The sequence below is a fragment of the Diadema antillarum genome, unplaced genomic scaffold, assembly GCF_040938485.1.
Source record: "Diadema antillarum isolate AM-2024a unplaced genomic scaffold, OU_Dant_1.0 seq00001280_RagTag, whole genome shotgun sequence".
Classification (NCBI taxonomy): domain Eukaryota; kingdom Metazoa; phylum Echinodermata; class Echinoidea; order Diadematoida; family Diadematidae; genus Diadema; species Diadema antillarum.
Window position 1 is genome coordinate 1 of NW_027272060.1, and position 16,064 is coordinate 16,064.

General features: G+C 39.9%; 1 protein-coding gene across 1 annotated transcript in view; it reads left to right on the forward strand.

The window, feature by feature from the left end:
* Positions 1 to 450: 450 nt before the first annotated feature.
* The window catches only part of LOC139745633 (uronyl 2-sulfotransferase-like), a 36,119-nt gene continuing 20,505 nt past the window's right edge, over positions 451 to 16,064 (forward strand). The window contains exons 1-2 of the mRNA XM_071656032.1: positions 451 to 1,306; positions 10,491 to 10,555. Coding sequence (XP_071512133.1) covers positions 1,102 to 1,306; positions 10,491 to 10,555 — 270 coding nt within the window. The 5' untranslated portion in view covers positions 451 to 1,101. The remainder of the gene's footprint in view (positions 1,307 to 10,490; positions 10,556 to 16,064) is intronic.

A 16,064-nucleotide genomic window follows, 5' to 3' on the forward strand; every position in this document is an offset into this window, starting at 1 on the left:
GTAATATTGCTGCTCGGTAGTATTGTGCTCGTCTACTTATAACAGCGCGATGGCCAGTGTTAAAAAAATGTGATTGACACCACCTTTAGAAACAAACGTATTTGTGGACGCAATTCAATCGGCTGAAGGAAAGCCGATTTCGTTAAATCTGCATCTTTCGTCAGTGAGAATTTGAAGCATTCTCGACTCGCGAGGAGTGGAGAAACTCCGTGGGGGTCGTTAGGGTTCTTCACGTGCTTGTCGCCCAGCACGGCGAGGTGCGTCTTATTTAAATTTTCTCTCGGGGATCCTATTTAGACAGCTCAAGTGGATGTGTACCGCACATTGAAGAGCATCGATCTTCCCCGGGTTATCCCAGAGCCTTCCTCGGCGCGGAACAATGGCATCGAGATCGATGAACATATTTACCAAAAACTTGTCATTTCTTTTTTACCTGCGCTGGAACACAGTTGCAGTTGAATGCTCTTAGACGACACGCGCCTTTCAAACAAGTATAGATAAAGTAGCGACCCCATTGTCTGTCTGTTTCACTTCCCCCATTAGATCACTGCTCGCGAACAAGTCGTTCCCCGGGCGTATGGAGCTGCACTCATGAGCATCGCTTTGTAACGGCGCGGAACATTGTTCGTCCCGAGCTGCCTTCCTTGTTTTGTGTTTTCTACACGAGTTGGAACCAACATACTAAAAAGTATCTTGTCATACTCGCTTGTAAGTCTGATTCGAAGCGAAAGATTTGCAGAGATTTGTTGTGTGATGATTATTTGCACTGGAGGAGTTTGGTCGACACTATCAGCGCGTGCATGGCAGATGGGAGTAGCTGAATGCATAGCAGCGTTTCTAGGAGATTTACAGAGAAAAGCAATTTTAGCCAGAAAATTCATCGATTCCGCGTCTTCTATAAGCTCATAGCAAAAACAATAAAAATAAACAACAGACTATGTCACAACATGCGATATACTGCAAGGCTAATATGTGACACAAAATTGTGAACCTGAAAACATAGTAACCTAGATTATTGCTCGTCGGTTTGCATCCTGTTGTCAGCAACTCTCATGACGACGGCAACAGCTTCTTCCAACTCGTGAATGACATCGGCCCGGTATGAGGGTAATCAGGCTAGTTCGATTTCCCCGTTGCCGACTCCGCTGCAGAGTCACGTTTGCCTGCACTCTCGCTGCCCTCGTCCTCCTCGCTTACGCCGCCTTCTTATCGGCCAAGAATACGGAAGGGACGCCGAGAACCGCTCGGCGGCCGCTCATCCTCGAGCCAGAAGACTCGTCGATGGAAGATGAAGATTCAGCGGCCGGTAAGATATGCCCTTCTCTCATCCATCCATCCCGCTGTTTTTTTATCATGCATGCCACCACTTATAACTATGTTTACCTCTCGTTGAGCATTTGCTTATTTATCTTTAGCATAATATACAACATTATAAACAGGAGAGGTTGTAGAAAGGTCTAGCCGTTGGACATCGATCATTGATGTAGCCCTCCACCACCGTATTCGAAAGAAACATTTCCTTCGTGTATCCCAGTACACACCAAAAGAACGTATAGCATTGAAAAGTCGCGATGTTGCTTTGATAAAATGCCTCTACTCATTATAGGCTGTATTGGTCATCTTCGCGCCTACTCTTCATTTCTCTCTCTTTCTCTCTCTCTTTTCTCTCTCATTTTTTCTCTCTCATTTTTCTCTCTCTTCTTTCTTTCTATAAAACAACAACAACAACTACTACTCTTAATTGAATATTTAGGGCCTACCATGGTGGAAGCTGTTAGAGAAGCCCCAAGCCCAAGCTTTAATGTTAATCGGGTGTACCTGAAATGCATCTCTCTGTGCATGCATCCTGATGTATAAACAACAACAACAACAACAACGAGAAGCAATGAAATGCCTTTGAATTCTTTATGTTATCTGTCGTGTGATATAATTATATCTATGCAAATTTGTCTATGCAATGGTCGGAGATAAAACGTATACATGTAGATTATGTACAATAATATGAGGAATTCAAAGAGGAACCAAGTCATACACCGTTCATATCCTGGTGAGATATAGAACAGACAGGTTAATCATGACATGCTCTATTGAGAGTGAAACGTCAAGGTTGCTCTTTTTCTATGCATCTCATACTTGTGTTTGTTATGCTTATCATACTTGTTATGCCAGGCCTACTATCAAAATCACAGTATGCAGCATACAGTGTGAAACATAAATCTTGTTGAAATAGAGTAAAAAAGGTTGTATTCATTAACATTCACAAACCTCGATATTCAGTTTTGTCTGTGTCAAGAACTAAATAAGATAAAGATGTAGACCTTAATCTCAGTGTGTAAATATAAAAACCACATCGCATCGAATTCATAACACAAAGAAAGGAAGGACCTAGAAAACGACCGGTACAAAAGTGGCCTCTCTTATACTATACCCGGTTATTCTATGATTAAGAGTAACGAGCACGGCGGTGACTGCTAACCATCATGATATCATCATATATCATAATTATATATCATATTGAAGCATCGAAAGATATGCAAGATTTGACATGTCAAAAATATCAAACGTTTGGACTCATACCAGTACAATTATCTTCGACATTATTGACCACAATGGTTCGAAATTGTCTATAGAAGCATTTTGTAACGTGTTCCTGCAAGGTAGTCCCGCGGACCTGGTCCTGGTCCTTGAACGTGACGATTGAAGTCTGTTTCATTGTTTGTATTCATTGTACGCCACATTACGCCTACTTTAATCTTTAGATAATTATTCCACTGCGAATCAAACAGCTATCTATCACCCCTTGTCTCATTGTGGCTGAGACTTGCGTGTCAGTCAGCCATATACTTCCGCTGGTACATTACTACAAGAAACAACAACAACAAATTATGTTTATGTTATGTGAAGTACGAGAAAACTTATAGCGTGTCTCATGACTGTGCGACATTCTGTGCAAATTTCCGGGATTCCGAAAGTGGATTATACTTACAGTAATTCGAGGTGTCTGTAATGATAGGACGTGAATTATCTCCTTGGTATAGAAAAGGATTCTGCCCATGCAGTAAGAGGAATGTTGTTATTCTTGGTGGGTTTTTTGGTTTGTTTGTTTTTTTTTTGGGGGGGGGGGTGCAAGGAGGGGCTGTTTGAATGCAGTGAGAAGAGAACTAAGAATCACAAGCATGCAGCGAAGATGAAAACATCGAATTCTGTACCACATTATCACACCGCTCGTGGAAAGCATATGTTGATAATTACTCTCATACTTTTTTTTGTCCTTGTTCAAATCAGCACGCATTTCACCTCCCTTTAAAGTGTATTTCACATTGCAGATAATGAAAGGAGATATTTTGCGTGTCAATTAGGGTTTTTTGTGTTTTTTTGTGTTTTTTTTTTTTTGAAAACAGCTTTTTTTACACGTTAACGCGTCACGATACGTAAAACCGTCATCATTTTGCGTCGCCCCTGTGTTCGGTTTTGAGGAATGACACAAAAATATTTCACAATAGTGCCAGCTGTTTAACATTATACCACATGATACAGTGAAATCAATGATCATTTCGGCGCCCTCGTGCACATGTTACCGATTACTTTCTGGACAGAGCAAATAAGATGATCAACAGGAAAATAGAGCTGTCTCCATGATTGTTATTTTATGGAAAAGAAAACACACACGCAAAATCGTTCTGTTGACCTATAAAAAGATTTGTGATGATTTTGTGCAATTCGTTTTCTCCCATATTTTACGTCTGGAAATACTGTCATCCTTGTTATTGTATACATACCATGGTCAATATCCTATAAACTACAACGAAAAATGTTTCCTTTCCCTCATAAATAAAAGGAAAGTGCCTTGAAGATAACGCCTTCCTTTTCTCGTGACATCTGCGTGGTCTCAGGAATAAACGATGACACTATACTAGATCCCATTTCCTGATTAGACGCAGTCATTGCAGGCGTTTCGGGCTCATTTAAATTTTCTCCAAGACATTTTGTCCCATGCGTGTCAGTAATGATATCTTAACACAATCGAGTAACTTCGTTGTGGAAATAATAGATTGCGTGAAACTGACAGAAGAGTAGAGATTTTTGCTGAAGATCTGGATTTACGATTACCTGTAGATTGAATGGCTGAAGAGCAGGAGGCATCAAACTTTCTCTAATCGTTTTAGAAGGCGGGAGAATAGGCCGGCAAAGTGAATCAATATTGTTCAGAATTTGCGGATTTATATTTTGTATAAGTAGATTATCAACGTAGACAAAAATACTTTCATCCACATGTAGTGATTGTAGAGATGACATTTTTATTCACAGTGATGATGTTAAAGGGATGGTATATTATCGGTGGAGATTATAGGATGGGGCTATTGACTTTTTGCGAGATACCAAAAAACCACTTATGAAATAGTAGATAGCAATACCATTCTAAGAGGAATTCAAAGTTTATTTGATGAAAATTGGTTTTGAAATGGCTGAGACATCCAAAAACTAAGTAAAGTGAAGCTATAGTAATAAAAGGTGCATGAGTCCCACCTTTTATTAGGACCGCTCTGTCTTGGATCTCGGCCATTTTAAAACCAATTTTCATCAAATAAACATTGAAGTCTTCTTAGAATTGCATGCTTTTTCATATTTCATAATTAAAAGGTTTCTCATCATCTCACCAAAAATGTTATAAACCTGAAGTTAGTTTCAATCAAAACTATATACAATCTCTTTAAAGAGCGCACTGTCAACGGATCAATGTTTTTTTCTAATACAATGACTATAATAAGGGCCTATATTGGGACCCCAAAGGTTGTTCTCATTACCAGTCCTCATGGTTTTATCATGGTATCATGTTGCAAAGTAGGCATACAAAATAGTTATTTTCATCTTCAAAGTTCAGTGCCACATTCTGGTTAGAATCAAGTAGACACAACGTGCTCTTTTAGGTTCGAGCATGGAGCTATACAAACGAAACCTCCGTGGCTCGAGGTATCTGAAGCTCTTGTAACAGGTTGAAGTGCCCGAGCTTGAGCGATCAGGTTCCTGGATTAAGGGTGGCGCAGCTTCAATGAGCTTTCTCACCCGAGGAGAAATGAAACCTACAAGCTGAAGGAATTAAAGCGCCGTTGCAATTGGAGAGTTACGTCACTGCCATCAATAGAACTTTTCTTGACGCCACGACAAAGGAACTACTCAATGCCCATACATCTAACCCTGCCTTCCAAACAGATTACCGCAGCTTTCAATAGCCTAAGGGAGAGCGGTTCGAGATTTTAATCTGCACGCGGCCATCCTTGGTTTATTTTTTAAATAAAGTTGTGAGTACTCAATTCTCTTGATAAAACCCCTTCAATGTTCGTTTACTACTGTTAAACAAAAGGTAACACGTATAGTTTCAGCGAGACAAATTGGACAGCTTGTACTGTCTCAAAACTGTCTCAAAACAGAACAGTAGCAATAAAGTATCATGTATATATAGGAACTATACATAAGTAAACGTGTCACTCAGAATCATTAACAAATTCAATTTTTTGAAAGATTAAGTCCCCCCTTAACCTCCCTCTCCCTTGTTAAAAAAAATCTTACATCACATTCGCTTTCGGCTCCTCCCAAACCGTTATTTTTTTTTCTACTCATTCCCTCAAAAGAATGATAATAATACGAGGCAGATGAGCGAGTGACTCTATGACTGAGTGGTCTTATTCATTCTGTATATAAATCTCGAGGGAGTGGGTGATTATTAACGCCAGAAAGAAGCAAAAAAGTTTTCAAAGAGACGATTTACAGCTCTTCTGCTACACTATACTACTATACTAATACAGAACTATAGTCTATAAAGTAAAGCGCGTATTATTCCTAAGTCAGTCCTTTCGACGGACCTCTGTTTAAGGTTGTGACATCAGTGCTTGTCTGCCGATGTATGTGCATGCTTGTTTTGTCATCCTTCCCCTTTTCTCTCTCTCTCTCTCTCTCTCTCTCTCTCTCTCTTGACATATCTATTGGCTAAACAATATTAACCTTATGATTAAACGATATTACTTTATCAATTTAATAAAAACGCATTAGATTTCAAAGAAATGCCATTATTGACGGATAACTATTATGTTAACGTTGTTGTTGTTGTTGTTGTTGTTCATTGTCCATCTGTGAAGATGGCTGGATAGCCCATATTCAGCTACACTAAGCTGGTCTTCCATGGGGTCCAGTTGGATGTGGGGTGGGACCACTTCACCGGTTTAGACACCCTGCTCTTTGCGATGAAACGTGAACCTTGTATAGCAGCAACCTGTGAGAATAACATGATTGATATCGATTAAACTTGCCGTGAAATCTTGAAAGAGTGTTAATCGGACCCTATGGTTTATTCGTAAAAACGCTTTTTAAAAATGTTGGTCCTAATCATCGAGAGGGGAATGGGTTATACTTCATATCGTATATCAGTTTGACCTGTATCTGATTGATCCTCTTCAGCCTCCTTATAATCAGTTTATTTCAGGGAAAATTATCTTGCCATTTCACTCTTTCGCATCTTAAATTGCATTGTCTCATCTCCTGACGATATACGTATCCATGATTTAAAATAAAACGACAACAACAATCAGAGTAGGCGGTAAATGACAACACATCTTTAAGAAGCTGTCATCGTAGCTAACGTTAGACAGTAAAACTTCTGATTCGGGTGACGTCTTTCACAATGCGTGTTCCAATCTTTACATACAGAGATCCTTGTGGGGGTACAAACACAGAAGCATAAAATCTTTCATGATTCTTCGTATTTGTTGTAAAGGTTCATCCCCCACATCTGTCGTGCAACTGGAATGTGTTCAACAGTTCATGCCATTCAAATCACACGGTCTCCGATTATTATCATCAGGGTTATCATCCTGCAATATCGGTTGCAGAAAATGGCCTTAAGGCATCAATTTTCCAGTCGGTGATTATATCTATATTCTGATGCATTCAATGGCTTTATGATTCTCTTTTTAGCTCACCTGAGCCAAAGGCTCAAGTGAGCTATTGCGATCGCCCTTCGTCCGGCGTCCGTCGTGCGTCGTGCGTCGTGCGTCGTCCGTCGTCCGTCGTGCGTAAACTTTTTACATTTTCATCTTCTTCTTGAAAACCCCATAACCGATTTTCATCAAACTTGGCAGGTAGCATCCCTAGGGGGTTAGGAACTCAATTTGTTAAAATGGGCACCATGCCCCACCCAGGGGGCCCCCAGGGGGGCCCAAACCCTCCAAAATTAAGGAATCTGTAAAAATCTTCTTCTCTAGAACCAGAAGTGATAGAGCTAAGTTAATACTATGAGTTGGTACATTGATGACTGTAGTTTCAAGTTTGTTCATGGCAGAATCAGGGGTGCCCCCCTTGGGACCCAGGGGAGGGGGTGGGGAGGGGGTGGGGAGGGGTCCTAATGGGGCCTAAATTGTACATTTTCATCTTCTTCTTGAGAACCCCATGACCCATTTTCACCAAACTTGGCAGGTAGCATCCTTAGGGGGTTAGGAACTCAATTTGTTAAAATGGGCACCATGCCCCACCCAGGGGGCCCCAGGGGGCCCAAACTCACCAAAATGAAGGAATCTTTTAAAATCTTATCTAGAATCAGAAGTTATAGAGCTAAGATAATACTATGAGTGAGTACATTAATGACTGTAGTTTCAAGTTTGTTCATAGCAGATCCAGGGGTGCCCCTCTTGGGGGCGGGGGGGGGGGAGAGATTGGGAAGGTCCAAATAGGGGCCTGAATTGTTCATTTTCATCTTCTTCCTGAAAACCTCTTGATGGATTTTCGTCAAACTTGGCAGGTAGCATCCCTAGGGGGTCAGGATCTCAATTTATCAAAATGGGCACCATGCCCCACCCAGGGGGCCCCAGGGGGCCCCAATCTCCCCAAATTAGGGAATCTTTAAAATTTGGGCCCTTATTGTACATTTTCATCTTCTACTTGAGAATGCCTGGTCAAATTTTAGTAGAGCTGTGAATAATTTAGATTAGTGACTGCGTGAAAGGTAAACTTGCGATACTCAGGTGAGCGCTAGACCCGCGGGTCTCTTGTTTAAAAACTCAGTTTGTCGCTGTGGTTCACATCATCTATATAGTCGTATGAAGCTGACACTGACATTGACTGAGCATAAGAAATACAGTGGGCGGGAGTGAAGACCACAATCTATCCCCCCCCCCCAAAAAAAAAAAAAAACAAACAAACAAAGAAACAAACAAACAAACGGTTTGTAGGCATGAAAATGACATCTAATTCTATAGTGAGCGGTCAATGTGATGTCGGGCTGTCGGCCGACATATCATATCAAAGAAGCAAAGGTCTTGTCTCCTGCATCGTCCTGGTTGAAGTTGTTCCAAGAAAGCCTTCGCGACGTCCGCTTGAAAATCTGATTTTTGGCCTTGAATCCTTGTGCTTCTCAGCGGGTGACCGTCTGCGTAGACAAGAGAAGAGCAGACACGAGAGGACAGTCCATTCGCGCCAAACAGGAAGGAAGGGTATGGAGGCGGAGAGGACGAGAGTGACTTGTCTATATACTCAATAATTTGAGGCAAACACAAAGTTACTGTACATTTCTGCGTGATACATCCTCCCTGGATATAGAAAAGAAAAAAAAAGGAGTGAATATTGAATCAGAATGAAGCGGATGATGTCGCTAGGATACGGAATGACCATCTTGGCTTAAACACTCAAGGATCTTGTCCAGAGCAGTGACGGAGATGAGTGAAATGGGGTCATGATTTTTCCATTTCACCGCATATTTTTTTCTCTGCATCATTGTGGTTGCATTTTCTCGTCCCATTCTCGTCTTTAGTGAGAGTTGGGTCGTCTCTTTCAAGTTTCTCATGATTGATAAATCAGGAATTGATTATTCTTAATATGATGTGTCTGCTATTATTTTCTTCATCATTTGTTTTTAACTGAAATGTTATAGTTAGAACCGCCTTTAAATAAATAAAAATAGTGGAAAAGAGATGAGAAAGGTCTGTCAGATGGACAACGAAACACTATACCGTTAAACTGTCACTGTGCAGCAAGGCAATAATGTGTTACAAGTCCCAATCGACTACTGTATAACCTTCGTATAATACTGTGGCAAAGGATCAATACTTTAGACGTGATATATCGTAGTCAGTCTTCTACCAAAAACATGCCACACTTTATTTTTTCTTTACTGCCGGATATTCGCGTTCTTGGACTTGTAGTCAATAGAAGGCTCCTGGCGGTGTTCCAATGAAGGTCAAAGAAGGTAATTCGAGAGACAGACGTCGGCGCCAGCTGTTTCATTGCGAATTGACTCAGGGTCCATGAGGCAGGGAATTCACAACAAAGGTCGATTATGCGTCAAATGGAGTGATGTATCACCGTCCATGACTGTTTATGACGTGACATTCAAAACTTTCATCTGAAAATAAGAAATTGTCAGAAAGCGGTGAAAATTCGGTGAAGTGGGTATTCCTTTCATGTTAGCAGCTCATGTCGCATATACATAGTAACGATATCATATTCCTGATACAGTGTGACCAAGAATTTGATGCAGTGAGGTGTTGATAATAATAGATTATAATGTAGTAGGAGAACATATAAATAAGGTGGTAGGTGCTTACAGTATCCCACATACGGATACAAAGTGATAACTTTAGTTTGCCGAAAGTCTAGCATTTCTTCAAGACGAATGAAGCAAAAAATAATTATATTTGTTAGATTGGGTGAGTGCAGCGACATTCAGCAGAACATCGTGAATATCGGACATTATCTCAAAAGTTACATTGTGTCAGTTTCTGAAGTTTCGGGGCCGCCACTGCTGGATGAGACGGTTTGATGGCAGGAACTGTTGTCATCCATGCAGCGATGTTGGCACCAAAATTTTAAAACATCATGACTTTTGAACGGATTGTCCGATTTTCTCGAACTATTGTCCTATTATGTTACATTCACTCTATATCCATATGCATGTGGGTTTCAGTCCCCATTGAGAAGCCAACACCCAACCTGTGGATACTGCAGGCAAGTGGAACAATATTATATTTGGTCCCTGATAACATTGAACATCAGTAGCCTATATAATTTCTTAATGTTTAATAGAAGCTTTAAGACTGAATATCTTGAGAGAGAGAGAGAGAGAGAGAGAGAGAGGGAGAGAGACAGAGAGAGAGGGTGGGAGAGAAATCTCCTCTTGTTACCTGATAGGCTACACAGTGTATACAATAGAGCAAGTAATTTTGAATCATGATTCTAGTGATGCAAAGTGGTTAATATTCACCGGCGATTTTTATCGGTAAGAGTTACCTCCCCCACTCGCACACACACACGCACATACACCTCACGACACGGTCGTGTGCGTAATGGTTCGGCTTTTGTCTCGTTCCACTTTACATCCATATACCGCTACAGGTTCAATTTTATTACAAAAATACTATTACGAACTCGAAGTGTGAGTTTTCCAGACATTCTGATTTGATCATTCTTTGCTAACTATTATTATCTATTTTTTTTTCTTTCCCCAGGCAAACAGGGAAATAAGAATAGGCGAAATCGAGCTCCAGCCTTCGGAGAAATCATCAAAGGGACGGTGAGTTTATGGTACCTCGTTTGTTCATATTATTATCAAATCTATGGATCCATTATAGTATTATGGAAACTTGTGGAGTTCCAGAAATCAAACGAAACATAAATTACTTTTTATAACACGATACGCGAAAGGTTCAGAATTGCGCGTGTAATCTTGTGTAGTATAGGCATACTCATTGTCACTTAATTCGTTTCTGCAAAATATTTGGTAAATAGCTAGGATTTTATGTACGATGACTTCTAATTCATTGCAAAAGACGCCATCTCATTTTGTTTATTTAGTGTGTTGGTTCATTATACATAAGGTTTGAATTCTCTTTATTGTTAAATCCAAACAGAAATGAGAGTCAGCGCGCAAACAACATGATGTAGTATGAACCGATATTATGCGTCGTTAATAGTTAAGAGCTTGTTATGGAGTTTGTTGTCATTATCCGATGGTGCACGATGCATAATGACCTCGTCACTATTCCCCCGGGATGCGACCATAGGATATTTATCCACCACCCCGGAACATTGATCAGGGATTTTTAGAAATCGGTGATGTATCAAACGCGAGGCTTTTAATACAGCTGATTCCTAAAGGGAAAGAAGTACAATATTGTAACTACACTGTACATTCAATAGCAACCTCGGTGCGAGCCAATTAGAGCCCATGCATTTTGAAGACCTGCCTATTCGTATGTCACCATATGACTATTACGTAATTACTATACAGCCACTGAAATGAGACATGAAAAGGGAAACCCCAGATTTCGTGAGCAGAAAAGGTGCACAACTTCCCTTTTGTATGGCTTCTCAATTTTATGCTGTGCCGCGTAAGTCAAAAAATTGATAGGCCTATTATACTTTATTTTGTTGCAGTCCTTCAAGGCCTCGCAGAAATGCCTTTCCTCGGCCTGTAAGATGTCTCACGCACACAGAGTGATGAAAAAAAAGGTCTTGACCCATGCATGCATCACAAATTAAGTATATCTGCATGCGATCCTTTTTGACAATCCTTTAAATATATATATTGATTATAGGCATGCCCATATCTCGATACTGATGATGCAGAACGAATCGAAGTTCGCTAAACAAAGCATTCACATATAAGAACGGGCGGTTAATAATTGGCTTAGTCGGTATATAACGCACTTGCCTCCACTCCACATCCGAAGGACCCGAGTTCGATTCCCACGTAGTCTATAGGCAAAGTTGTGTGTGATCAGACCGTCGCGGCGAGTAACAGAGGCAGAACGCCGTTCATTGAATAGGACATAAAACGGAAGTCCTGTTTGTGGAAGAGTAGCAACTCATACATGTAAAATATCCCTCCTCATTTATTTACAATTCATTGCAATTTGGCAGTATTGCCCCTTGGCCTATAGTACTATCAGATGGTCTAGGCCTATACCTCCCAGTTCGCCGAACACCACTATACGGCTAAACTTATTTGTCTAACTCCCGTGTGGTCCAATTCTCATGTAGTGTCTTGGTTTAAAGCCCAGTTTGGCTAAATATCGATTTAAATAGGCCCTACTATAATGGCCAGATGGTCTAATTACATTGTTCTCTCCTTGGACCTTTTCCCATTTTGTCTAATAAGCTGTGGGTATGATATCAGGCCCTATTAGACGAAATGGGCATAGCCCATCATCTGAAAGTAGACCAACTGGTAATGAGTCCTTTTGAAGAGCCATGAGCACCGAATGGTGGACCTGTGCGCTATACATGTAGCCACTATTATTATTATCATTATAAAAAGTGGAATAAATGGTAAATGGACTGGTTGTAGACGAAACGGGATTAGACCATGTGGATTTGAGACCGTAATGGCGACTGGACGAAGTAGGATTAGACCAAGTGATATAGATCACCATTATTCTGTCAGGGTGCATTACTCAGTAAAGTGATGCCGCCTTGAAGTGAAGCGAACATCCATCCTGATCGATACAGCTGGACCCTGGATGTACAGGACTAGCAAATGCAGCGGCATATTATTAATATATTATATATTAAACTTATCAGATGGAAAATGAAACAAATAAACGAAAAAAAATTACACAACTTGTAAGCGAGAGTTCAACGAGGTGGACTATGAATAAGCCAGTTCGGGGTTCCACTTGGATATGGTGGTCATTATCGTACCCAACAGGACATTCGGATGTTGATTTTTAAATTCAGTGAGATAGCATAATCATCTCGTTGTGATCCCCTGAAGTAGGAACCTATAATGTTTCAAGTAATTCTTATACATGTTGATTGCCACTGAAATGCATTTGTCAATTGAACATTCCAGGGCTGGATCCAGGAATTCCGTAAATGGGGAAGGGGGGGGGGGGGGGGCGCAAACAATATTTCTGGTTCTACCTCTGGGTTTCATCTCACATTTTTCTTTTTATTTCGTATGTTTTAACAACAAATAAAGACTTATGGGCGCGCCCGGTGCGCCCCCCCCCCCCCCCGGATCCGCCACTGCATCCAATGCGAAATAATTAGGGCTAAAAAGATGCTCTCCACGATGTAGGCCTATGTTGACAGACCATGATTCACAATTCATCCTTGGTTTCAACTTGATGGATGAATTCCATAAATTGCCACATGGGGCATGCAGGGTTAGAATCATTACTGGCTATAATAAGCTCGGAAGCATGGACGCTTTTTTCGATGGGTCTTCTTGAAGATACCGTACAGCTTTTTGGGCCTACTTTCGACGACAACTCAGCAACGCGCGCACTCGAGCTCCCCGCGGGCCCGCCGCGATGCGACTACAGTTTTAGCCATGGTGGAGAAACCCCATGCGGTTTTTACATGAAGATTATGCCATGTCCATATGCATGATTTGACCGACAAATCTGTCTAATTCCACGAAAAACTTCACATTTATAATAATGACATTTGCTGGGTCAGTTTTTCGCTTTTGAAAAACTGACCCAGCAAATGTCATTATTATATGAGAAGTTTTTCGCGGAATTAGACAGACTTGTCGGTCAAATGCATGATGTGCCCTTCTTTTAACCTTAGTCTTGATGCCAATGATGGTTTCGCAGCTTGCTGTTGGGTGGAGAAAATGTTGCCCTTTCGGTGAGAGCTAATATAACATCACAACATCGACCGGTTGAGACCTGTTTAGATTCTGCCAGTTTTGTCATGATCATTTACCACGGTATCTCACCCCCTGGATAGAAATGACCTCCAGAGAAGAATCTGAGTCAGAATCTACAATTTCCGGTCCGGGAAGAAATTAATGTACCGGGCTGGTGTTCTCTGTTGCGGGTAGTGTAAGATTACCCTTGGTATTCGGAGGTCTGCCGGGACCCTGTGGACCTTTTTCTTACCATGCGCTCTGGCAAATGTTATCTGTTTACCAGATATGTGTGAGAAATGATTTACATGGCATCCAAAAATTCGCGTTCATCCAAAACTTTTGGCCTAGTCAGTCTCTTTGAGACCAGACAGTCTTTTCTGGGAATATTTTGAGATGTTTCCGACATTTTCAGTTGGAAAGACCTTTGTAAGGTGCAGGTTTTGACCATGCCACCAGCCTTTTAGTTCAATTCAATTTATTTCCATTATCATCAACAAAAATGATATATAAAAGTATACAGTATACATGTATCATTTCATGAAACTGAGCAATTTGACAGATCCTGAAATGTAATACTCTATAACAATAATATAACAATATAATAACAATCTGTAATTATATATATACAGATGATTTTATAGTCCTATGTGGAAAACATCGCACACTTTACAATAGAAAAGAAGAAATAATGAAGCAATGGAAAAAAAGTGGGTATACTATCACTCGAGAGAACAAAACAATAAAACCAACTATGCAAATAGCATAAACATCTGATTTTATGTAAATATGTTGCATTAAAGAATTTGAGATATTTTGATGCTAAAAGATAAAAAGTACAAGAACATATAAACACAGAATAACGTTATAATATTATTGTACGGACACTGACCATTAAGCCGTGTGTACTGAACGGAAATAAAGATAGAGTAGAAGAACATAAACACAGCACAACATGATGATGACTTATTCTTTTACGGACACTGTCCATTAAGCCGTGTGTATAACCACGAAAATATGGTGACAAAACTACACTACTTATAGTACACAGAAGTTGGCACGCAAAACAAAAAAGAAAGAAAGAAAAGAAATGCATGCATGAAGAAAAGACCAACATTGTAACAAGAAATAAAAACAAAATCATATTACAACATAACCAGGGACGAAGAGAAGAGAGGAAGAGGAGGAGGGGGAGCAGAGAAATAGGCGAGCGGTCTGTGAACGCGCCACTCCATCGTCAGGACAGGTGAAGGTGCAAAAATTGACACATAAAGAAATTGATAGCTAATGTACGCAGAGAACCAATATTTTCATATATATCTAAATTTGATGATTAAAATGTAAAAGAATCTTTTAAGCGGTTATCTAGGCTATTCCAAAATCTAGACCCATTGTAAACAAATGTATTTTGAGTATGTACAATTCAAGAAAAGAATCGGCTGTGATTCGTTCACTTCAATTGATATCAAAATAGCCACTAAATCAAAAAAAAAAAACACATTAATACTTTATAACTTATGTCTTGTACGTATGTATGTATATGTAACAACACCGGCTCCATTACGATTCCAGTCTTTTCTTATAATTGAATAATCTGATATTTTTATTTTACAATCATTAATGTCTTTGTCAAGCCTAGTCTCATTCAGAGTGCATATATGAACACCATTCTTAATCAGAAAACTTCCTAACTCATCAATATTTTTATCAAACTAACAATATTCAATTGCACACATGTTAGATCCTTTTCATCAAATACATAAAAATTCAACTTATGTGATATCTGTGTACTCTAGTGTAGGAGGGAGTTGATTTTCATGGTCGTGTAATTCACTGTTGACACTCTGCATTCTGCCATCTTTGTCAAGATCATTTACTACAGTATCTAACCCTCTATAGAAATGATCTCTAAAGAAGAATGTGAGTCAGAATCTACAATTTCCGGTCCAGGAAGAATGTACCGGGCTGGTCTTCTCTGTTGCGGGTATAGTGCAAGATTACCCTTGGTGTTCGGAGGTCTGCCGGAACCCTATGAACTTTCTTCTTGCCATCCATCTGCTTTTGTTATCTGTTTACCAGATATGTGTGAGAAATGATCTATATGGCATCCAAAAATTCGCGTTCATCCAAAGCTTTTGGCAGACTACTATGAAGTCTATTTGAGACAAGACAGCCTTTGCTGTGAATATTTTGAGATGTTTCCGACATTTTCATTGGGAAAGACCTCAGGAAGGTACGGATTTTGACCTTGCCACCAGCTTTTCAGTTAAATTCAATATATATCCATTATCATCAACAAAACTGATATATAAAAGTATACATGTATCATTCCATGAAACTGTGCAATTTGACAGATCCTGAAATATAATACTCTATAAAAATAATATAATGATGTAATAATAATCTGTAATTGTGTATACAGATAATTATGTAGGCCTATGTG